Here is a 25744-nt window from a genome sequence, read left to right on the forward strand (position 1 = left end):
ATAATAAAATATTATGATATTTTGTAAGATGCATGAACCCAGAGCATGAATTGTTTATTACCCTTACCCTGTGCCTTGTATCTCTGGGAACCACAAAAGAAGCCATTCATTCTGCCTGGGGTTGGGAAAGCTTCATAATCACTATCTTTAAAGAGCTGAAACAGTGTTTCCCATACTTAACTCCTGAACTTCAGGTACTACATCCATGGACCTAGTGGGTACAGTCTAATTAGAAAGCAATGCATTAAAGTGCAGCACAGGCAGCAAAAGCTCCATTCACCAGTACTCCCTACCTCATGCAATGTGCTCTGACATCATCTATTCTATTTAATTTAAAAAATGTAAAAATTACTAGTACAGTAAATTGGTTTATAAGCTCCATCAAGGTCAGAACTCCTAATTTGAGAATTACTGCATTAAATTTTCTCTAAAGTTTCCACTAAACTAACATTTAAATTTTCAATTAATGCCATGTTCCAAGATATAAAATGACAGAGTGTGAAGAAATAGAATTGCCTTCAGGGGTTCAGGGGATAGTCACTTTTTTATAAAGAGATCAGTGTTCCTGTTAGCCCTGATCAATATAAACAAAAACATCATATGTATGTAAATAATGCTAAATTTTTGCATAAAAATATTTGTTATGAATGGTCTTTGCAACAAAATAGTTTCTTTTTTAATTCTTCAAACAGTATGTACTAGCTATTAGTCTTCATCAAATATTAACTGTAGGTCTGAGGAATCAAGAAAAACTCAGACTGCGAAGAATATCACCAAGTTTCTTATAACAAAACTTTCCATTTCATGCAGATAACCATTTTTCAAAAAATCAGTCTCCATCTGGCTCTTCAGCAAAACTCAAGTCTTTAATGAACAAAGTTTGAACTGAGATAATATTCAAACTAAAAGTCTTGGGGCAGGTCCTGTGGCCGAGTGGTTAAGTTCAAGCACTCTGCTTTGGCGGCCCAGGGTTTCGCCTGTTCGAATCCTCGGTGCAGACGTGGCACCACTCACCAAGCCATGCTGAGGCAGCATCCCACATGCCACAACTAGAAGTACCCACAACTAAAAATACACCATTATATACTGGGGGGTTTTGGGAGAAAAAGGAAAAAAAAAAGTCTTGAAAAAATTCCACAAGGTTTTGCAAAAATTATCTGTCATTATTTTCCTGAATCTTTTTCCATGGATACACAAAATGTGACAAGGATCTCCCTGCCATTATTTCTCCATACTCTTTCTCTCCCCGTGTCACTACACAAACTTGATTTACCTAAGAAGCCCATAGTTCTGGGATCAAGGCAACAGCTTCTAGCTCTAATATTAGCCCCAAATCTGAAATGTGGAGGATGACATAGCTTATTCAGAGACTCATTATAAAAGGGTGGAACATCTTTAAAGGGACATAGCCAATAATTCAAAAGAATGTCACTTGCCTATGTATCTTACTTGAACAACTATCAAATGTAATGTAGTTACCCTTGGACATGGTGACATTCTAGTAGAATTATGTCCCTAGTAGAGTACTTTGATGGTATTCAGTCCTTTAAAGTATTTAGACTATGTGAAAATTAATTAATGTAATCCATCAAATCAACAATGTAAAGAAAAATCACATGATCATATCAATAGATGCAGAGAAAGCATTTGACAAAACCAAGCACTCGTTCATGATAAAAACTCTCAGTAAACAGGAATAGAGGAAAACTTCCTCAATTTGATAAAGAATATTTACAAAAAATCTAGAACTAACATCTACTTAGTAGTGAAAAACTACAAGCTTTCCCACTAAGATCAGGAATAAGGCAAGTATGTCCCTTCTCCACTCCTTTTTCTTTTTTTTTAAAGATTTTATTTTTCCTTTGTCTCCCAAAGCCCCCTGGTACAAAGTTGTGTATTTTTAGTTGCGCGTTCTCCTAGTTGTGGCATGTGGGATGCTGCCTCAGCATGGCTTGGTGAGCAGCGCCATGTCTGCACCAAGGATTCCAACTGCTGAAACCCTGGGCTGCTGAAGCAGAGCATGCAAACTTAACCACTTGTCCACAGGGCCGGCCCCATCCACTCCTTTTCAACATTGTACTGGAAGTTGTAGCTAATGCAATAAGACAAGAAAAAGAAATAAGAGGTATACTGATTGGGAAAGAAGAAATAAAATTGTCTTTGTTTGCAGAATGAGATTGTTTATGTAGAAAATCCAAAATAATCAACAACAACAACAAAATCCTCCTGGAACTAATAAGCAATTATAGCAGGGTTGCAGGACACAAAGTTAATGTATAAAAGTCAATCATTTTCTTATATGCCAGCATTTAAAGAGTGGAATTTGAAATTAAAAACCAAACCACTTACATTAGCACCCCCCAAAAATAAAACACTGAAGTATAAATCTAAGATGTACAATATCTATGTGAGGAAAATTACAGAACTCTGATGAGAAAAATCAAAGAAGAACTAAATAAATGGAGAGATATTCTATATTTATGGTTTGGAAGACTCAGTATTGTCAAGATGTCAGTTCTTTCCAAATTGATCTATTGCTCAATGCTATTTCATTCAAAATCCCAGCAAGTTAGTTTGTGGATATCAACAAAGTGATTCTGAAGTTTATATAAGGAGGCAAAAGATCCAGAATAGCCAACACCATATTGAAGAAGAACTAAGTCAGATGACCGACACTACCCAACTTCAAGATTTACTATAAAGCTACAGTAATCAAGACAATGTGGTATTGGTGAAAGCATAGACAAATAGATCAACAGAACAGACTAGAGAACCCAGAAATAAACCTGCATAAGTATAGTCAACTGATCTTTGACACAGGAGCAAAAGCAGTATTATGGAGAACAGATACTTTTTTCAACAAATGGTGCTGGAAAAACTGTACATCTAAATGCAAAAAATGAATCTAGACACAGAATTTACACCCTTCACAAAAAATTAACTCAAAATGGATCTCAAACCTAAATGCAAAAATGAAAAACTATAAAACTTGTAGAAGATAAGATAGGAGAAAAATGTAGATGATCTTGGTAAGGCGATCATTTTTTAGATACAATACCAAAAAGAGGATTCATGAAAGCAAGAACTGAAAACTAGACTTCACTAAAATTAAAAATTTATGCTCTGTGAAAGATACTGCCAAGAGAGTGAGCAGATAAGCCACAAACTGGGAGAAAATATTTGCAGAAGACACATCTGATAAAGCGCTGTTACCCAAAATATAGAAAGAACTCTTAAAACTCAACAATAAGAAAACAAACAACCTGATTAATAAATAGGCCAAAGACCTTAACAGACAATTCTCAAAAGAAGATATACAGGTGACAAATAAGCACATAAAAAGATGCTCCACATTACATTTCATGAGGGTAACGCAAATCACAACAATAGTGAGATACCACTACATACCTATCAGAATGGCACAAATCCAGAACACTGACAACACCAAATGCTGGTGAGGATGTGAGGCAACAGGAACTCCCATTCATTGCTATTTGGAATGCCAAATGGTACAGCCAATTGGGAAGACAGTTGGGCAATTTTTTACAAAACAAAACTTACTCTTACTGGACGATCCAGTGAGTGCCCTCCTCGGCATTTACCCAAAGGAGCTGAAAACTTATGTCTGCACAAAAACCTGCACATGGATGTTAATGGAAGCTTTATTCATAATTGTCAAAATTTGAAAGCAACCAAGATGTCCTTCACTAGGTGAATTGATAAATAAATGGTGGTACATCCAAACAATGAAATATTATTTAGAACTAAAAAGAAATGAACTATAAGCCATGAAATAACATGGAGGAAACTTAAATAAGTATTACTAAGTAAAAGAAGTCAGTCTGAAAAGGCTACATACTACATGACTCCAACTATATGATATTATAGAAAAGGCAAAACGTTGAAGACAATAAAAAGATCAGTGGTTGCCACGGGTTAGGAGTGAGGGAAGGATGACTATGCAGAGCACAGAGGATTTTCAGGGCAGTGAAACTGCTCAGTATGATACTATAATGGCGGATACATGTCATTATACATTTGTCCAAACCCATAAAGTGTACAATACTAAGAGTGAACCCTAATGTGAACTACGGACTTTCACTAATAATGACGTGTCAATGTAGGTTCATCAACTGAAACCAACGTACCACTCTGGTATGGGATATTGATAATGGGGGAGACTATGCATGTGTGGGGGCCAGCGGTATATGGGAAATCTCTCTGCCTTTCTTTCAATTTTTCTGTGAACCTAAAACTGCTCTAAAAAAGTAAAGTCTTCACATAAATTTTTAAAATTAGATTATATAACCTAAAGGGTACTTTACTGTTTTTGAGACTTCCACACAATAAATGGGAAGTGAAGGTGCTTTGTTCTGGACTTCTTTTGAATTATCTGTTATATCCATTAGATTTTAGCTTAATATTTCTAAGTAAGTTGCTATGGACTGAATTGTGTTCCCACAAAATTAAAATGTAGAAGCTCCAAGTCCCAACATGACTGTATTTGGAGATAGGGCCTGTGAGGGAGTGATAAAGGTTAAATGATGTCATAAAGGTGGGGTCCTAAAAGACACTAGAGTTTTTTCTCTTTCGACATGCACACACCGAGGAAAGGCCACGTGAGGACACAGTAAGAAGGCGGCCACCTGCAACCCAAGCAGAGAGCTCTCCCCAGACACTAACCCTGCTACCACCTTGATCTTTGACTTTCCAGTTTCAAGAAATGTGAGAAAATACATTTTGGTTGTTTAAGCCACCTGGGGTGTGATATATTGTTAAGGCAGCCTGTAAGATTAATACATGGGTCAATATAATTTTAATTGGAGGAAATACATAGAATACTTCTTGTTAAGTTCTCTTCCATGTAAATGTGCCAATGTGACGCAGTGGATGATATACAGAACTTGCAAACAAAGGCTATAAGTTCAATCCTCAGCTATACCTCTCATTAGTTACAGGATCTGAAGCTCCCTGAGCTAGTTTTCTTATCGGAAAAGTTAGATAATAACACATTCCTTTCTAGGTTATTATAAGGATTAAATCACATGACCTTTGTTCATTTCTTGGATCATTCATTTATTCATTCATTATCTAACAAATATCCATTCATAAGGATGAAAAAACTCATGCGTACTCTATATTATTTTTCAATTGTCAATCATCATCCTGGGCTTCAATTTTTGGTTCCTCAATGAAATAAAATATTATATGATGGCGAAAAAATTCTAGACAGAAAATATATAATCATAAATACAGACAATATAATAAACGAATATACATATAAATTTATACCTACTCATATCTATAAAATCTTACCTCTTTGCTTTCTTCCAGATCCGACTCACTGCTGAAGTCCTCTGTGTTTAAATTTTCAAAGTCAGACTCTCCTACAGCAATTGGTACAGTCACAGTAAGACTGGGATTGTTTATGAATGACATGTAATCACTTTCGTCAATAATGTATTTTTCAACACTGCTGCCAGTTCCTATCCCACTCGTGGTTCCATTGACATCTTTAAGATAGTCAAGATCTTTTCCAATTTCCGCTGTATGATTGGACATACAATTGTCTTTCTTGTTGTTTAGGTCATCAAGTGGTTTAATTTCATCTAAAATCTTTTGTTTTCTAACAAAGGATTGTTGAATAAATTCATATATTTTTCTCTTCACATAAGCTATTCCCTTGTGCATCCTGTCCACAGCAATTTGGAGATTATTCATTTCATTATCATCATCAGTGGCTGCAAGGTTGTCTGCACTAAATGAGCTCAGAAGCAAGGCCAGAAAGAGGTTCAGGACCTTAAAAACAATACAAACATGATTACAATTTCACTCCAACGTAAAGAAGAGCAGAGTGAGATCACTTATTCCTCTAAGTGTGGAGGAAATTATAAGTTCTAACAATCAGATGAGAAAGAAACACCATAGCATAGAGATTAGAATTTGGGCCATCTGAATTTATGATCTGGCTCCATAGATATTTCACTATACATCCTGGACAAAGACATGATTTCTGTTAGTCTTAAATTCTCCCACTTATAAAATGAAGAAGTTGCATGAGCTGACCTAAGGTTTAGCTAAATCGTATGACTACAAGAAAATAGATTGATTTATGTACTATAAAATTGTATGATTATGAGAAAACAGTTTGATACATGTACTATACAGGAGTTTCAAGCTTAAAAATTATTATTGTTTGCAATTATGCATTCAAATACATTCTATAGCTTTTTTTGATAAGCAGAGATATTGAATTGCATATTAATTAGAAAGTAACCATAAGACCTAGAATGAGAATTAAGGGCTTAACATGGGCATTGACACGTGTTTTCTTAACCTATTGCATTTCTCATACCCCCCTGTTGACTAATTAGGGAACTATTGATAAATAATCCCTAATATTTCCATGAGACTGGCACATTAATATATACCCATCAGAATATATTATATACCTCTATACTATAAAGAGGAATTAATGTTCCAAACTTAAGAGAGAGAAGAATTGATTAGTTACTTCATTTAGATAATCTCAGGCATCACTAGCCAACCCCTGTTTTGACTGAGGGTCACTAGAGAATTGACTAACACAAGTTGGCTAATGCATCTGCCATATAACATAGAGTGATTGAATGCTATATGCCAATGGGGGCAAGGAAATGGTAAAATTACTGTGAACACTTAAAGGCAGCACTTTTTAGTTCTATACTGGCAGGTAAGGTTGGGCTTTCTCTAAATTTTTTTTTCAGACTTCTCTCTCCCTTGTCTCTGAACTCGTAAAATGATCCCAGTGTATCCTTCTAGGCCTGTCTTCAAGATGATACTCTATTGGAATTCACATAACAAATGTGATGAAATGATTGACAAAGTGGAGTTGAGTATAAAACTGTAGGGTCACTACTACATTGCTGTGTTGTCAAAGTGAAACTATAAGTATATCCAAGTTAAGAGACTTTTAAAATTAATGATCATCATTTTTGTTTTGTATAAAATGGTCACCACTATATTATGCTCTTAATCTGTTTCTGAAATAAGTATCTTAAATGGGTACATACCACCAGATTTCCAATGACCATGACCATCATGAAGACAGTAAGGCACATGGCTTGACCAGCGACCTCCATACAGTCCCACATGGTCTCTATCCACTCGCCACACAGCACGCGGAACACAATTAGGAAGGAGTGGAAAAAGTCATTCATGTGCCAGCGTGGGAGCTGACAGTCACTGGCGATCTTGCAGACACAATCTTTGTAGCTTTTACCAAAGAGCTGCATGCCAACCACGGCAAAAATGAAGACGATGATGGCCAACACCAAAGTTAGATTTCCCAGAGCCCCCACTGAATTGCCAATGATCTTTATTAGCATATTTAATGTTGGCCAAGATTTTGCCAACTTGAAAACTCGGAGCTGGAAAATAAAAAATTAATATATATTATTATGATTTTTAAAAGCATTACACATATTGGGGTTTACCAAGAAATGATGATTAAAATAGAATCTCTTACAACATCTGCCATGAACTCGAACCCTCTCAGGCTCATGGCTAATTTTTGGACCCCTTAGGAAGAATTTGATTCTCCTATATTTTAACCATGTAGACCATTTTCCCCTGAAAGTGAATTTTTTCTTTTTTTTGAGGAAGATTAGCCCTGAGCTAACATCTGCAGCCAATCCTCCTCTTTTTGCTGAGGAAGATTGGCCCTGAGCTAACATCCGTGCCCAACTTCCTCTACTTTATATGTGGGACGCCTGCCACAGTATGCCTGCTGAGTGGTGCCATGTCTGCGCCCGGGATCTGAACCAGCGAACCCCGGGCCACCAAAGCAGAACGTGTGAACTTAACCGCTGTGCCACCGGGCTGTCCTCTCCCACCCCACCGTGAAAGTGAATTTTTAATGATTACTTGGAGCCCAACCATCCTTAATTTGTTTTGTGAAGATGAGCCTAAGGCACAACAGTCCTGACACTAACATTAACATCTGAATCGCAATGATCTCCACTGAAAGAGATTCATTTGTTAATAGCATGCAAAGTAACATCATATGGAGCCCTACTATGAGTGAAGCAAAGTGTTTATTATTCACTAGTGCTCCTTTGGGGCATTGATATAACTAGATGTGCCTGCATTGAAAAACGGAGTATTTCTCCCGACTTCATAATTCTTTCCCTGATTTGCAAGGACATATATGTGAATCAACAGGCAATTCTACAGATTTCTCTCCTCTGATTTTGTGAGGGAGCATATTTTCCAGAGGTAGAATTAGGAAGAGTTTCTGCATGCACATCGTGCATCTGATTGTCATCCAACACTATAAAGGACTGTTTATATTTTCAAGTTACTGTTAAAATGTGATCCCACAACTAGAGGGATGTGCAGCTAAGATACACAACTGTGTACGGGGTTGGGGGGGGGTGGTTTGGGGAGATAAAGCAGAAAAAAAAAAAGATTGGCAACAGTTGTTAGCCCCGGTGCCAATCTTTAAAAAAAATAAAATAAAATAAATAAAATGTGATACATCTTCATAAAAATGTTTCCTTAGACCCAGAAATATTAACTGTAGTCATCTCTAGAAAAAATAAGTCAGAATGGCGACTCAGTAATATAGTAACTTTACAGGACTTTGCCCTTTGGAATAAAGGCTTTTCTAAGTGGGAATAATTTTTTCCACTTAGGGACAGTTTTTGACAATGCAAATGTTACAAAAACTTAAAATGTTAATGGTTGTGTGGTGAAACCTATGACAGTACTAAGTAAGAACTCTGATTGTTGGAAAGATTTTTGTTTGTGTTGCTGTTTTGTTTTGTTTTTTACCAATCGGAATGAACGAAGAACCGATAATCCTTCCACATTGGCGAGGCCAAGTTCTACCAGGCTAAGCGTCACAATAAAACCATCAAAGATATTCCAGCCTTCTTGGAAATAATAGTAGGGATCCATGGCAATAATTTTCAGAAACATTTCTGCTGTAAAGATCCCAGTGAAAACCTAAGATCAAAACAAAATTACTCTAATTCCATCAGATAATTATAAAGTAGAATGACATAATGTTTGCTTTTAGAACAAAATGTTAATGCTACTTTCCCCAGGATAATCTATTACTAGCTTACACTTGTATAGTAATTTATAATTGATGAAAGCGTCTCATATACATTATTTCATTTTATCCTAACAGAAGTTTATTAACTGGCTAATGCAGGTATTATAATTATTACTTCACCGATAAGGAAACAGGTCTTCAGATGGGTGCAATGACTTGTCCAATATCACACAACTAGAAAATGGCAAAACTAGGATTTGAGTGCAAATCTATTTTTAACCAGTGTGCTTTCCACTACATTAAACTGCCTTTTCCTTGAGCCTTTATACAGCACAAGTACTGACAAGATTTTGCCCATCAACAGTTTTATTTATCTACAAGCTTATTCCTATTTCCCTCAAATCAGATAGAATTATTATACATGTTTACCTATTATTATAATACATGTATTACTATTGTCAATTTGTTATGCACATGAAAAAATAAATTTATTTCCATAGTGTAAATACTAAAATTTAAAAAATATAAATACTACAATACAAGATGTTTTACATACTTTGCTTTTTACCATCAAAAATCCTAAACCTTAAAACAAATATTATGGAAAATGCATACATTACTTTAGAGACTTCTTTCTTTCAGCAAAAAAAAAGCTAATATTCCTAAGTTGAGTTAACTGACAAACACTTTAATAATTTATGTTTTTTAAGTACAGAAGAGAAAAAACTAAGTGGCACCCTTCATCGAAAATGGCCTTGTTAATCACATAATACACAAAATGTACTGGAGGTTTTCAATATTTTATGATTTTGATATAGAATAGATGGATGAAGCAATATGTATCCTACCTAGATCCCAGAAGTGGAAAAGCTGGAGACATTTTTGAGTTGTTAAATTATTGCTTATAATGATGATGACTAAGCAAGGAAAAAGATGTACAGTTTTATTTTAGCCTTCTATAGGTAGGGAAACTGTGATAATATCATTTTAAAAAGTGTTCCTTTAAACTATGAACTGCACCTGGAAAAGGTATAAACATCAATATGGACTTTTCAAGTAGGACTGGAGGCCTATGCCTATTACTCTCCTTCTCAGATTTTGCTCTCATGTTAAGGGCCATTATTTTTGGCAAAAAGTATGGTGTAGCCAGCTAGATATAATTCCCATCTTTTGGGAGCCAGGATGCAGGAAGGGTGGTGGCAAGACTGAGATAAGTGACTAAATGTAAACAGTTTCTCAAACAGAAAATTTGAAGACTGAACACATTTACCTTCCAGTATGCTTACCAAGTTTCCTACTGTAAGCACATTATTGAAATGTTCTGTCATTGGATAGTGCTCCATGGCCATGAAAAGAGTATTTAAGACAATACAGATGGTGATGGCCAGGTCCACAAATGGGTCCATCACAACCAAGTTGACAATATGTTTCACTTTTAGCCAATATGGCGAACAGTCCCAGATTAAGAATATGTTAGAAAATTTATACCAACAGGGAGGGCATTTCTGTCTGGATTCTTCAAGTTCTAGATTAAAAAAAAAAAAAGAACCACCAAAAGATATGTTTTATGCACACATATATTTATTTATTTCAGATCCACTGGCCTTCTTTTTGATAATCAACCCATTTCCATTTGCTACAGAGTCAAATTTGCTACTCTTGCAAAGATGTTTCTCCAGACACACATATAGAGCAGAAGCAGCAATGTGCATTGATAATGTGGCTCAGCACTTAGCCTTAAATTAAGTGAATAGTCTTTTAAATGAAGTCTCAACAGGAATAGGGGTTGTGGTACTGTAGATGCTGTGTGTAATCCTATGTTAATGTCTGGCTAAGCTGTCATCCTCAGGCTATGAGAAATAGGGTAGGGTTCAATGTGAACCAAGAATCACCTTTTTACTTTGTTTTTATTTTGCAAAAATGGCCTCCTACACCCCTCCAACCTTGAGAAAATTTAGGATGATGTCCTAAACTAAGTGGAACAGAAGAGAGGGTCACCATGACCAACAGGATTAAAAACCCCTAACAGAAATGCTTTATTCTGCATTTTTAAGGCATTGCCATACAGAGGAAAACATTCTTCAGAGTTCCAGTATCATTGAGTTTAAGTAACTTTTTTAAAGTTTCTGGAATATATGAGTAGGTCTAACGAATAACTCTTAAATAAGACCTGTTATATTCTCTTTAGAATGTACTGTTTCCAACTCACAAATAGAGATCTGTGTTTCAAATGAGTCAATATAAGCTTAGTGAAAATAATTGAAATGGAAATGGAATTTGTTACAAACCTTCTACTGTATTTGTTAAAATGCTGGCTATGCTCATTGCTCTCTGCCTCTGGGAAGGATCTTCTAGAAAGTCCATGGAAACATGGAAAGAACTTGATCTTCTCTTTCTCATTTCAGTTTCAGTGGTTGTTCCCTGTAAAGAAAATGCTAATGCATTAAATGATTAACTTGAGCAATGTGATAAGCAAACAACCAAAGGTGATACAGTGAATTTCATGAAACACATGCACCATGCACTTTCATATTTAATTGGTGATGGCAGATATTGCTGACTTATTGTATCATTAACCTGGAATGTCCAAACTGTTAACCATTTAGTCATACAGCAAAAACAGCTTTTTTACCCTCTGATTTCATAATTTTATGAGACATAATGCACTTTTGATATAGTGGATAGATCTCATGAGTTATCCCTAATTCTGAACTAACAGCAAAAAACTAATAACCTGAAAATTTATATAAATGATCAAGGCATTTTATTTTGAGAAGGTAGCCATTTATTTTTAAAGATATACGAATGATTACAACACACATAGCTGCCATCTCATTTGCTGGACACAAGACATACACGTTCATTTGACAACAAAAACTGTATGTTAAAAAAAAAAGGCACACATGCTGCATGGACAACAGTTTCATCCAGGGTACCAAAGCAATAAGTCATCTAGTGCTGACTTAGTCATGCCTCATCATGCTGATATATTTCCAAGTGAGTTAATGTCTAAAAAGAGGCAGTATGTGTTAGGAAATTCCTCATCTGCATATATATTCACAAACACATGATATACCTTTGTACACAGACAAGTCTTTGATCTGTCTGTATTAATAATTTACTTGTGTCTCTTCATTTAGATTAGTTTTGAGACCTATATCAGCATTTTTTTCAGTGAAACACATAAGAGTACTAGAAATTGTAAGGTAAAAATGAAGCTATCTAAGCACAGTGTTCTCGAAAATCTTCTAAACTAAAGCAGAGCTCTATTGAAGGATTGGTTGGAAAGATTTATTATACACCCTTTACACTTAAACATAGGAATCATTCATTTACTTTTATATCAGAGTTTTACAAGACGTCTTGCTATCTAAGTTCAGCATGGGTATATAGCAAATCCTCCAACTGGAGGCAGTAATTTATTATTGTGTCTAATTGATCCTTAGCATGTTTCATAAGTAAATGCATTCAGGTGTTATGCAAAAGAGTGTTGAGGCTTTAAGTTTTAGTTGGTTAGTCTATTAAAGGTATTACAAGATGCAGGTGCATTCACAGCTTGACCAACCAGGAATCATTCTCAAGGGGTTCCATTCTGTAGAAACACTGGCTGGTGCAGCAATAATGGGCCAGCCATGCCTGAACTATTTAAAACTTCCTTACATTGTCATCAGTAGCTGGCTTATCTATTATCACCTCTGGCAGAAGCTGTCCAACAGGCGATGTAGGAACTGAAGGTCCACCAACCAAGGAAACCACACCATTGCAATCCACAGTGCTGTGCATCTTCCCATTCGCTGGAAACACTGCCAGCATCCGGGATGACCTACTGGTCTGACTCAAGTTACTGTTGCGTCGCTCTCCATGTCGTCGGGGCACAAACAAGGAGTCTCTCCGGCTCTCGTTATCCTCAAAGGTGCTGTGCTCATCGTCAGCAAAGTCGTTCTCTGATCCCACATCCTTTGCTCGCCCTCTAAAGCTGAAAAGGCTTGTTCTGCTATTTCGCCTTGGGGAAAATAGGGAGCCACGGATGCTCAACAAAGACTAAAAGTTTGAAACCAAAAGAAATAAAATCATATTAATATAGCCATTTGAAATGTGCTTCTATTTTGCGAGATTAAGTTGAAGGGAATTTCAGTATTCATAACAGAAAGTGATTCATTCATTTTGATTAACATTCTCCTTTTATGTACATTCAGATTAAATTAGTTTTATAAGAGAGGGTTTTTAGTTCGTGAGATTAAATGAAGGGGAAGACAGATCTCAACTTGAAGATATTGAAAAAAACAAAACCCTGAACCACCATTTTTCAAGTTCGAAAGGAAACATTCCTAGTACATTACTATAGACGTTGTAAACATTCGATAAACATCAGCAGCATGACATTAACAAGGCCACATTTGTTTTCGTTGCTTTTTCCTTTCAAGGACAACACTTTTCACAAATTGTTTTAGTTCCTCTTTCTCAAATCGCTTTAAATTAATTATTATTCCTGTCTCATCTATAAGGCATAGTGTTGTTGGAACTTGAAGTTAAGCCTTCTGAAATCCAGAGCGATGTGCTTTTCAATAAAATATACCACAACTAATATCTTCAGAAGCACGCGTGACGGTTTAGAAAGAAGTTAGGGGAAAAAAACAACACAAAATAACTAAAAAGACATTACTGATCGGCTAGCCCCATATCCACATTTTTTTTTTTTCATTAAAAAGGCTGAGGACTGGAAAGATTAAATGTCAATAGTTACAACAAGTACCAGCAGACAGTATCAGGATGAGAATCCAGGTCTCCCGACTTTCACCCCAGTGTTATCTCAGCTACATCAAGTGTAGACTTACATGTATGTGGAGCAAAATTTTCTCATAACTACGTAAAGAAAGGATAGGTTTAAATATAATAAACACAGCAGTTCATTCAGTTGATGAAAATTCCTAAGTCTGATTTAATTCACGCCGTCCCCTCAGCGTTCTCATTTGCATCCACTCATCATTGAACTCAGCAGCGCCATACCTGGTGTGGGGAGGAGTACCTCTTTTCATAGGTCAATCGATTCCCTTCAATGGAGAAGCGAAACCCCTTCCTCCTGATGCTGTCTTCAGATTCAGATTTGTGGAATTCATCCTCGTCTTTCTCTTCTCCACCAGACTGCTCTTTCTGTTTTCTTTTCTTTCTCCGATTTCTTCTTTCCTTGGCGCTCTTGGAACTCAACTTGGAGGCTTCCGATGAGCTGTCTGAGAGCCCGCCCACTGCACTGGGCTCTCTGGAATGCTCCGAGGCGCTTACAGCTGCAGCCTGCTACAGTGAGGAGAAAGGGCTTTAGCGTGGCACTAGGGAGGACTTTATCTTTTTAAAAAATGGCTCAAATATTTGCATGGCACTTAAAAAAGTCCATTTAGCTAACTCAAGCTGATCTCACATAGAAGCAGCTCTGCAAGTAGGAGAGGGATTTTTTTTTTCTTTCCACCTAATGAAGGCTTTCAGAATTAATTTGGTTTTCTCTGTGCTAACATTTATGATGTTTGTATTACGCTTTACAGACCACAGTTTCGAAAGGATCAATCAGGCATCGACAAGAACATAAATTCATATTACTTTTTGTGATTTGATTTACCCTAAAACTGATATTTAGTTAGCACCATCTTCTTTTCTCTGAAAAAGAAACTGGAGCATGGCAGAAGAGCTGATGAGTTACTGGAGGTTGTACCTAAAGGTAGGAGGAATGAGATAAAGAGCTGAGGTCTTCTCTCCAGTTATTGAAACTGGGTTGTCCAATAGCCTCTAAATATTATCAGTCAAAATTATGGAGGGCGATAAAATCCTTTCTTCACCCCTACCCAGCACTCTAGCCAGAAGACTGGAGAAGAAATGAGCAACAGTTTCTGCTAAGCAAGACAAGATGTTCAGATCTCCAAATACCGCCCCACCTTCTTCCAGTCAGCACTGGTTCTTGCTGGCCACGTGGGCGTGGAATGAAAACAACGCTTTTTGATCACAGCTTATACTGGAACTAACTTGGCACTTTTGATTATTATCATTGTTTCCAGAGTACCCTCAACACAGGGACTCCTGCAAATAAATTAATATTCCCCAAACAACTTTCTTTTATTGTAAAGACAGTGAGTTTGTATGCTAAACAGAAAGAGTGAGGAAAGATGGAAATGATAGGACAGGTGAGTACCGACGACGCTTCACTATGAGAACAAGCAAGCCTCAGGTTACGTGATCTCCATTGGACTGGGGACTTTTGTATGTTTACTGGATACTGCTGTATCAGAGAATATTATATTATTTGAGTACTTTCTTATTTATGTAAGGCAATTAAACAACCACGTTAAAAGCCAACATATTTTTGGTTAAAGAAAGAAATAGACTATCTTCTAAGAATCAGATGAACATCTTTTTATATACTAACCAATACATTTTTTTCTAAGAAAAGCTTTCTTAGGATTTTCTCCCAATACCAGTATACTCATTCAGTAAAAGTTTCTTACCTAAGAAGACCCCAAATCACATTTTCCCTTCTATTCTAAAAATCTGATTTGTGCTGATTTGGTGAATTTACCTGGGCTGCCTCTTGCTGCTTTTTAAGCTGTTCAAGCATCTGCTGAAATTCAGCTTCTTTCTGTTCTGCCTCTTCCAAGGTGGCCTGATTCTGTTCCTCATAGGCCATAGCCACCACAGCCAGGATCAAATTTATCAGATAGAATGATCCCAAGAAAATGACTAGCACAAAAAATATCATGTATGTTTTTCCAGCAGCACGTAATGTCTGGAAACAAGCACATCAGAATTATGTTTCAAATATTGTTTCACTAACTGGTTCCTTCAACTTTTAGCTTGTGTCTTATAGGATTCGGATATAAATAACTATGATGGTCACACCCCTTCCTACCTCTTTGTTTATTTCTTTAACCTCATCTTCTTCCCTCTCCCCTAACTCATGCATTCACATTCTGATCTCTAGGAGGTAAATCTTGGATTCACCAAGAATAAAACAGAGTCAGAGAAAATACCATGGAGATCTCCATCAAAGAGCTGAGCCTTTGACGAAAGTCAAGGAGAAGACCAAAGTTATCCTTCTGCATCTGTTTCTTCATTTTCATCATCAGTCTACCTGGGGGATAATACTTGAGGGGGTACATGGGGCTGAAGGGAAGATATGCCTTCTATTTGGGAGGATCTGTGTCTGGGTAGGGTGGGAAATAGGTTTTGAGCCAAGGGGAAATAAGAGAGAATTGCCATCCCTGGCATCACTATGCTTAATATGTGTCATAATCAATAGGATAAAGGAACTCAGATCTCCTGATTTCACGTTCTGCTCTTTCCACTATATTTTGCTGTGGTTTGGATTTCGTAACTAAGTTGGTTTCCTTATATACTTCTACTTAAAGGCAGTATGTGTCTCTTTAGGTTCTTACCAGTTGGTAAAGATTTTCCCAGAAGTCCTGAGTCATCAGTCGAAATAGGGACAGAAAAGCCCAACTGAAGGTATCAAAGCTTGTGTAGCCATAATTGGGATTTCGACCAGCTTTCACACACATATATCCTTCTGGACATTGGCTGTAAATGGGGTAAAAGAAAATATTACAAGAAGTTCTGCCAGCTTTTTATCCTGGTAGCACCTAGACTTATAACATTGTCTCGCCAGGAAGATTTGCTACTTCATGGGGATGGAAGTATGATAAATAACTAATACATTTCCCAACTTTTGACTTCACGTAGTTTTACTAGCCACTTGATGTCATCGTTAAATATTGCATAGCATTTCTAATAATATTTTACAAAACCATTTTCTGTTGATAATTAGCATTTTAACATATCTCTAGTTCACTTTCTTTACTATGTAGCCTCCAGAGTTGACTCGTAGCTCACATATACTCATCGAAGGGAAGCATCGTTAGAGCTAAAGCATTACTTCTTGTTTTATGAAACATAAAAGCTTGCCTAATATTTAAATCCTCCCTCACCTTATAAGTAACCTTAATTATAGCAAATTTGTATGAATAAAGTTAGTTGGCTGCTATCTGTCAGTTTCTACAAAAAAAGAGAAAAATATCTATGTGTGTGTGTATACACACACACACACACACACACAAACACACACACAAATTATTGGCTTACCCTGCATCAGAGCTATTTCCACATAGTAGTGCATCTAAAAAGCCCTCCAGAAAATAATGATATCCTGTTTAGAAAATAGAAAGTCATATGATGAACATTTGCATACATTGCAAAATGAGAACAAGAAGATCAGGCCCTGCTGTTGGCTTCAGTGAGTGATTTTAAATACGTTATATAATTCATCCAAAGACCCAGGTATTTGCCCCTTCTCCTTCCAAATACTAGATGTACTATTAAGGGGAGATACTTAATAGTAAAGGGATGACAAAAAGAGAAACACATGGAATTAAATAATCATTTTGCAATAAGATTTTTTAGGAAGAAAAATTTTGGATTTTTTAAGAATAAATATTGTCTAGATGCTAAATTTTCAGAGAAATTTATTCTATGTCTAGGTCTATAAGGAACACAAAAACACATAATGGGAAATATCATTTTTATTTCCAGTGTCTTTTTTGGGTTTTTTTTGGCTGAGGAAGATTTGCCCTGAGCTAACATCTGTGTTGCCAATCTCTCTCTTTTTTTGCTTGAGGGAGATTAGCCCTGAGCTAAGATCTGTGCCAGTCTTCCTCTATTTTGTATGTGGGTTGCCACCACAGTATGGCAGATGAGTGGAGTAGGTCTGCACCCAGGATCCGAACCCACGAACCTGGGCCACCAAAGCAGAGTGCACCAAACTTAACCACTATGCCATGGGGCCAGCCTCTTATTTCCAGTATCTTTACTTCTTTGAACATAGACAGGAAAATTAAGATAGAATTTCTTAACTTTTAATTAAAATTAAACAAAGTGAAAGGAATATGATAGTTTCTAGATGGATTTTTGATATCAGGTATTAATAAGTGAAATTTTGTCCATTAAATTCAATGATCTGTAAGCTTAACCTAAAGAAAATATAACTTTCAGTCATAGTGTTTATCTTTAATTTTAATAAATTTAATTTTCTATTACTTTGAAAGACAAATCATTTTATTTATATTTGCATTGGTTTAAAATAACCTTTTTCAATAAATGGAATATTGTTAAGGAAAATGATAAGAAACAAATTTTTAGAGCTGAAAATGACCTCAGATATTTTTCATTTCTTTTACTTTGAATATAAAGAAAAATGGAGTTCAATCAATTGTCACTAGAGAGAATAAACTCTAAGTGACATCCTCATAGTCAGTTCCCTGACCTTAGATTTAAAAAAAACAAACAGATTTCAGGGAGTTGGTGACAGCAGTGGACTTATTGGCATCATGTGAAGTGAATAAGGGACAATTTCATATGTTGCTCTGACATGTTTTTCCTAATCAAGGCATTTTTCTTAATCTAGAGACTTACAATTGTTTGCAAATTATTTGCTGGCATATCAGTAATATCAGGGAAGAGTTAATCTGTTATCAACCAAGGTATTTTCCACATTACAACTATAAAAAGACACTGATTTTTTTTTATTATGCTATCATTACTTTAAGAATGGTCAAACTACCAGTAATTTTTCATGACTAATCCTACTTGTTCCATACCACCAGTCACGAAGGTTTTCTTTCTTCTCTGATTTTTTCCTAAGTATTACTCATCACCTTAAAATAATAGATATAGCCATATTTAAGCACATCTAGAGTCTGTTTTATATATTTAATATTTTTCTTTAAAAAGGACATTCACTTTCCCATGAATCATGTTCTAACTCTCTTTGCTTCTGAATATGGTTACTGGAAGATACTAACATTAAATAAAAGAGAGAAAATGTTACTTACTTTTATTGTCACTGTAAAAAGAGAAAGGCTATTAGGCCAATTATTTTTCCATCCTTGTAGAGTAGACTATTTAAACATTCGACTATTTTGTCTAAACTCTGGAAATAAAGATAAACTGATTCCCATAACTTTACCCATTATCTGGCATTTTTTATTATTCTCTTCTAAGGTTAATTGACTCTAATTTCCTTCTCTTTGATGTAATACCACTTTGGATTCTTATTCTACAAATATAAGAATAATGTTTAAGTCTCACTTGATTTCCATAAAACGACAATATAAATAACCTACTAAACTATAAGCACCTTCAAGCCTTGTGTCATCATTGTTATTTTCCTAGTGTCCTGCACAGTTTCTGGTACATAAGAGGCGTTCTGTAATTAGTGTTTAATGAGTTACGTTTGCATAGTAATTTAGAGCTTACAAAGGGCTTTCGAATATTTTGTGTCATTTGATTGTCTCAATCACCACGAGAAGAATGTACAGCAACAGAAGATTCTAGGAAGATTTCTTTCTAGCTGAATTCTTCAGGCTTTCATTTGATGATACAACAGAAAATAGCATTTAGGAGTCAAAATTAAAACAGCTATCAATAAAATAATGAAATGTATATACAAACCATTGATAAGGTGATTAAGAGATCACAACTTGTTATGAGATCATTTAAAGAAATTTTTCCATGCCTAGATGGAAAGCAGAACAACAATGACAAAATAACAGTAATTCTTACTTGAATCTTGAATATACGATTTCCAGTCAAACTCAATGAGAGTTTCGTTTACAAGTGTGCCGTTGTAATTCACAGTTACGTTCTTCTCTATGCTATGTTCTTCCAGGGAGGCGTTGGTGGGAGGCCACTGCACACACTTGTTCCGCAGGTTGCCCATGAAGAGCTGCAGCCCGATCAGCGCAAACACGCTCAGACAGAACACGGTCAGGATCATGACGTCAGAGAGCTTCTTCACCGACTGGATCAGGGCCCCCACGATGGTCTTCAGGCCTGAAAGAAAGGAGGGCATCACTATGAAGACTTAGAATGTCTGAAATACCAAAAGCCTCACAGAATTTTCTTGAAAACATAGATTTCATGTATAAATCTGAAAATGATTGCAATGCTTGTGGAAGAGCAATACTTCATGGAAGGCTGAAGAGCTTATGGAGATGAACTCTGGAAATGTAATGATCCAAACAATGAAATGAAGATGCATTTTCCACTATGTGGAGAGAAAATAAGGAGAGGTTCATGGTCTTAACAAAGCCTCTTAAGGAAAGAGTCTTGTATTTCTCCTTTTTACTAATGAAACTTGACCCATACTTTCATTAGGGCCAGTTGTCAGTTTTGTAACAAATTGCCTGAATAAACATTTTTAAATTCCTATTTATAAGGAGGAAAGGTTTTGTTATAAAGCTAGAGTTGGTTTGGAGTATAAGTGCCTTTAAGATAAATAAACCCTCCATACAGATTCATGCTATTCTTTATTATCCTATTTCCTTGTCTTTTTAAGCAATATTAAGATTTACAAGGTATATACATAGTCATTAATGCCTACAATGAACAAGAAATTACAGATTGGTACATTCAATAGGGAACAAGTTCTTGGTACAACTGACATGGAGAAAAAAACATGACATCTCTAAGTGCAAATCACACAGACTGCATATTACAGCGTCTCATGCAAGAAACTGTTAAATCGCAACGCTGATGGAAAATGTGGAAACATAAATCTTATGGCCAAATAATAAGAATCACTTTCTGTGAAACACTTGATTTTGATGATTATGATTTTGATGATCTTGATTATTATGATTCCTGATTTTCTGTAATGCTGAATGTCAAGTAAAGAAGCTGTTGCTGAAAAAACAGGATGGGTCAGCCCTGGTGTTTAACCTCTCTCTCTCTCACCTGGAATGACTGAGATTGTTTTCAATGCTCGGAGAACTCTGAATGTTCTCAACGCTGAGACATTGCCCAGGTCCACAAACTCTGTCACATATCTGTAATAGGGAGTTCACACACAAACACAAAAACAGGATATAAAGAAAGAGCTGTAGGTGCAAGGAGCCTTATGCATTACACGAATCACTTCTTACCTGGAATTACAGAAATAGTTTTCAAAGCTCTCAAGACTCTGAAAGTGCGAAGAGCTGAAAAATTGCCTAGGCTTACAAATTCTGTTACATACCTGTAGAATTAAATCAGAGTTATTCAAGATTTAAGCAGGATATATATTATCTGCTTGGGTTTTTTATAAAGACTGGCTGGGTAATTTTAAATGACAATGTTGTAATTAGCAATTTAGAAATTAGAGTCTATCACGTTGGTCTTCATTCCTCGCATAATTTGAGGCCATTAACTAAATATAAACTTCATGGAGTATACAGCCCTGTTGCCACGGTGGGAAGCAATACAGTCAACATCTCCAGAGTCACTTAGGAGAATTAAGTAAAAAGAAAATAACTATTGGCTACAGTTTGAGGGTTTCAGTTAGAAAAAAAAATGTATGAAATCATCCAAGAGAAATTTAGGCATGAAAAGGCAGATTGCCTTGCTGACTATGTGTACATGATAAGATTTTCCTAGTATAACTCTTAAGTGAAAGTTAGGCAAATTAAGAACAATATTTTATGGGGGCCCAATGGTGCCCTTGCCATGACTGCTATTTTATTCTCAAAAAGCAGTTGTCCCTATATGCCTTCTTTTGAACTACAGCCAGAGGGAATGGCAAAGAATTGGCTCATCCTGACTAGATATGGAATTAAGATGAGACAGGCAGCATTTGGAGCCCTGAGTATATCAGCTCCACTTCTCTCTACCTCATTACACCTGGAAGAGGCCGAGAAAGTCAGCTCCTGAAGGAAGGATGAGCACAAGTGGTGTTGGTCCACCCTCCCCCACACTCTAATTTCACCTACTCCTGAATGGGCTTCTATTACTTTTCTGAGTCTCTTCTTCCTCGGGGAAGTTTACCACTAGGAAAAAAAGAAAAAAAGGACAGGAATGCAGAAATTGCATATATTACTGAGTGTATTTGGATGGAAGATAAGGATCAGAAGTTTTATGTTGAGGGTAAAGAAAGAGATGAAGAAAATCATAAAGGGAAAGAAGAGAGGAGGGAAGAAAAGGGATCGAGACATAGGAAAAGGCAGAGGGAATTCGTCTGTTTATGTCTTAATAATCGATGTATGGATGAAAGAATAATTTAAATTTAAATACATAATATATTAAATATCTTCTTTTTTCCTATTGCTTGATTTTTCAGAATATTTTGATGCTAGTAGAGGCTTGTTTTCTACTATTCTACCAAAGAAGCTGGAGAGAGTGTATAATGTGGATAACATCAATGAAAATTTGTGGGGCCAGCATGTTTATGGCTGTAACTTTTAAAAGCCATTTTCACAGATGCATTATGAATATACTTGTGCTTTCATATTAGGGTGTGTGTGTTGAAAATCAGCGTGTATGAAATTTGCTGACAGATGTCTCTTACATGTGACAATTATAATTTCAGTTACTGCAAAGCCTTTATGCCCAAGGGAAATGCCACTTTGACCTCTGTTGTGCTAAACTAAAATCAGGAGCTTAAATGTATAAATCACACCAAAAGATTCTACAGTTAGAGCAAGCTTATTCTTTAAAAGCAGCGGCACTCAGAGAAAGCCAAACCATATTCTCTTTTGAAGTTTCAAAAAAGGCACTTACGCAAATGTAATGACAGTAAAGTCGAGCCAGTTCCATGGGTCCCGAAGGAAAGTAAAATCTTCTAAACAGAAGCCCCTTGCAATAATTTTTATAAGTGATTCAAAAGTATATATTCCTGTGAAGGTATACCTGGAGACAAGTATCCAAAAAGAATGGATCAAGTAATACTTTTCTTTCATAGCATATCAATTTCTTGTCACTCTATCGGTGGAATAGATGAATATTAAAAAAGCAATCTAAGCAAGTTAATGCAATTTTCATGGAAATAAAACAGTTCTAAATTTAAATTCAACTCCCTAACACATAAAGAGTTGTTTTTAAAGTGTCCTCAGAGCAGAGTAAGAAATACATGCTGTGTAAAGTTTACGTATCTGTGGTTTGAAAAGTCTTGGTAATGACATAAACAAATAGAGCCTCCTGAGAATCGTCTAGTACATTCACATGATGGAGTAGCCAATTAGTAACATTGCAGAAGCATAAAATGATTTTCCTTTAGAAAGTAAAAAATCTCAATTTTCATCATGCTTTATGAATGACAGAACATTGACAAATTAGCAAGTCTAATGTTTTTCCCTTTCTACAAGATAAGATAGGTTAACTTACTTGGAAAAACGATGTCATTAACATCAAAGTGGATAGTACTGGGGTCATAAGAGCTGAAAACTCAATTTGGAATGAAATATTGGGCTAATTCAGAAACTTAAATCTTTCCAAAGTTTAATCTTCTACTGAGTTTATCTGAGTAGAAATTTAGATGTTTCTAAGTAGAAATTTAAATGTTTCCAAAGTTTTAGTCTCTTACTCAGAAGTTGGAGGAAAAAATCATAGAAATTAGGGTGACTGAAGACCTGTGGGCCTCACTTATTACCTTCAATACCTTAGGAATTCTTTGTATATAAATTTTATTATTTCCTTCAGAATCTTTATCCCTTTTCTGATTGGCTGCAATCTGGAAGTGTCCCGGAAGAGAAGAGGCTCTTGGGAATACCCATGTTGGTTGTTTTAACAGTCAGCAGCCAAAAAGCAAAGCAATAATGGTTACAACGTGGGCAGTGTGAGCAGCCCCAGCAGCAGTTGTCACAAATCTGGTCTCTCTGCACTCAAAGGTCTCCCAGAACAGAGCCCATCAAGGAAATTAGCAATGCTTCTGGCTTCTGAAAACGCTACCCGAACTTTCACTTCAGTTAGTTTAGCCCTCAGTCTATTGAATTTTCAAGTTCTAAAATCCCAAATTTGGGGATTTTTTTCATCGAACATTTTGGTGACCACATTTGAAGCTGATATACGCTTGCCATGACGTGGACACGCCTGACGGAAGTGGGAACTTCGTGAGGCTCATTTGTCTTCATGACATGTATAACCTGCCCTTTTAAATTCTTAACACACTGAATTCATCTGGAATTTAACTGGAAGCAAGGTCTACCATATTGGCTTTTTTCTGCAATTGCTTTCATCACACTTGCTTTGGCTGTTGTAGATCCTAAATAAAAAGTGGTGAGTGTCCAAGAATGATGGGCTTCTGGGAACCATCAAGTACAGGTGAAGGAGAGAGATTACATCCAACACCAACAGCCCTGAGGGCCAATGAATATTGTCTTCCTGCTTTGTAATTCTGTCTAGAAATGGCTTTTAAAAAAATGTTCTTCAGTTTTATTTAGAAGGTATGTTAAGACATAGTTTCAAAATCCAAAATACATATATATAGATATAGATATATGTTTACATGTATCTATATCTATATATTTATATCTATACACACATATATATATACTCACATAGTAGGTGGTTTAGAATACAAGTTGAACTTACTCTACATTCTTTGTCCAGTCAGGAGGGTTACTCATTGTCATAAACACACAGTTCGTCAAAATAGTGCACATGATTAGCATGCTGAATAATGTAGGTTGTTGTTAAGGAACACACAGAAGAAAATCAAACTCCATGTATTATATTATATAAAACTAACATTGCCATTTAGCCAAAACTCAGTGACAAATACATCGTGGGCAAGTCATGTAACCTCTTTAAATTTCAGTTTTGTCATCTGTAAAACGTGAGTAATCATATCACCCTCATGGAGTAGTGATATAGATTAATTGAGATAATGTACAAGAAAGCTTTATAGAAGTATAAAGTGTTACTTTTGCTACTATTATTAAACCAATATATTTATCTCCCAGAGAACTCTGATGGAAAAACTGTGTGCAATCTGGGGTTGTACTGTTTTTGAGCAGAGAGCATTGGCTTGAAGTAATTCAGGTGATTAAAAGAGTGAATTGTTAAGGAAGATACATATCTTCAATATTGCAATTTCTTAAATACACGTTATACAATATAGTTCAACATAGAAAAAATATTGTGTAAAGTACAACAAACTGCTAAGAATCAGATTGCTCTATTTTGACTGAGTTTGTACAAATGCACCAGCGCTGGATAAGATTAAAAGTGAATATCCTTGAAGGCCAGGACTTAACGTGATGTGACTGTAACTTAACTTCAACATAAAAGTGATCTTGCACAAGTCACTCAGCCTCTCTGTGCCACTGAATCTGCTTATGCCTCCACCGACCTCTGTACAATGGAGCTAATCAAGTATAGGCGTCATCAGTTTGAGGCACAGATTAAATGAGTTAATATGAGTGAAATACTTGGAACAGGCCTACATAGTGGTAGATGTGACCTAATTAACTAAAACAAGACGACTGAGACATAGAATTATGGAGCTGAAAGGGAACTTGAGATAGGACTAGTCAAATCACCGTGTTTTAGAAATTAGAGAATAAAGTCTAGGCTCTAGAGAAATTAGATAATTTGGCCAAGGACTAGAACACAGGTTTCCTGCCTTCGCACCCAACATTCTTTCCATTACAGTTTACTGCCAAAACAAAAATTTTCCATAAGTGAAAGTGAAAGTTTTCATCAATGGCCACACGATGGCACTAGGAACACAAACTAGGATGAGGAAACTTCCATAAATGCAAAAACTCTGAACATATGATTTTTAAGTTTCAAATCTTTAATTTTAATAGTAGCATATTTATACCACGCAGGAATCTCTCACTATCAATTTAAGAAATAGAATGGCCTTTTAAGTTTTAGAATCTTTTTTTTAAAAAAAATCAGGTAGTATGAGTTTATGAT

The 25744-nt window shown here is 36.0% G+C and overlaps 1 protein-coding gene across 8 annotated transcripts in view; it reads right to left on the minus strand.

The window, feature by feature from the left end:
• The window catches only part of SCN1A (sodium voltage-gated channel alpha subunit 1), a 147601-nt gene that overhangs the window by 43039 nt on the left and 78818 nt on the right, over positions 1–25744 (minus strand). For 3 of the 8 annotated variants that reach the window (XM_070581520.1, XM_070581519.1, XM_070581521.1), the window contains exons 4-17: positions 24413–24502; positions 22604–22732; positions 20807–20898; positions 19634–19903; positions 17159–17222; positions 16456–16597; positions 15600–15806; positions 14048–14332; positions 12734–13081; positions 11329–11461; positions 10327–10565; positions 8815–8988; positions 7053–7409; positions 5317–5799 (exon numbers count right to left, since the gene is read on the minus strand). In XM_070581520.1, coding sequence (XP_070437621.1) covers positions 5317–5799; positions 7053–7409; positions 8815–8988; positions 10327–10565; positions 11329–11461; positions 12734–13081; positions 14048–14332; positions 15600–15806; positions 16456–16597; positions 17159–17222; positions 19634–19903; positions 20807–20898; positions 22604–22732; positions 24413–24502 — 3013 coding nt within the window. Of the gene's footprint in view, positions 1–5316; positions 5800–7052; positions 7410–8814; positions 8989–10326; positions 10566–11328; positions 11462–12700; positions 13082–14047; positions 14333–15599; positions 15807–16455; positions 16598–17158; positions 17223–19633; positions 19904–20806; positions 20899–22603; positions 22733–24412; positions 24503–25744 lie in introns of all 8 variants that reach the window. The other 5 variants (XM_070581517.1, XM_070581516.1, XM_070581524.1 and 2 more) reach the window with 3 other exon arrangements.

Source organism: Equus przewalskii, chromosome 17 (genome assembly GCF_037783145.1).
Source record: "Equus przewalskii isolate Varuska chromosome 17, EquPr2, whole genome shotgun sequence".
Taxonomy (NCBI): Eukaryota; Metazoa; Chordata; class Mammalia; order Perissodactyla; family Equidae; genus Equus; species Equus przewalskii.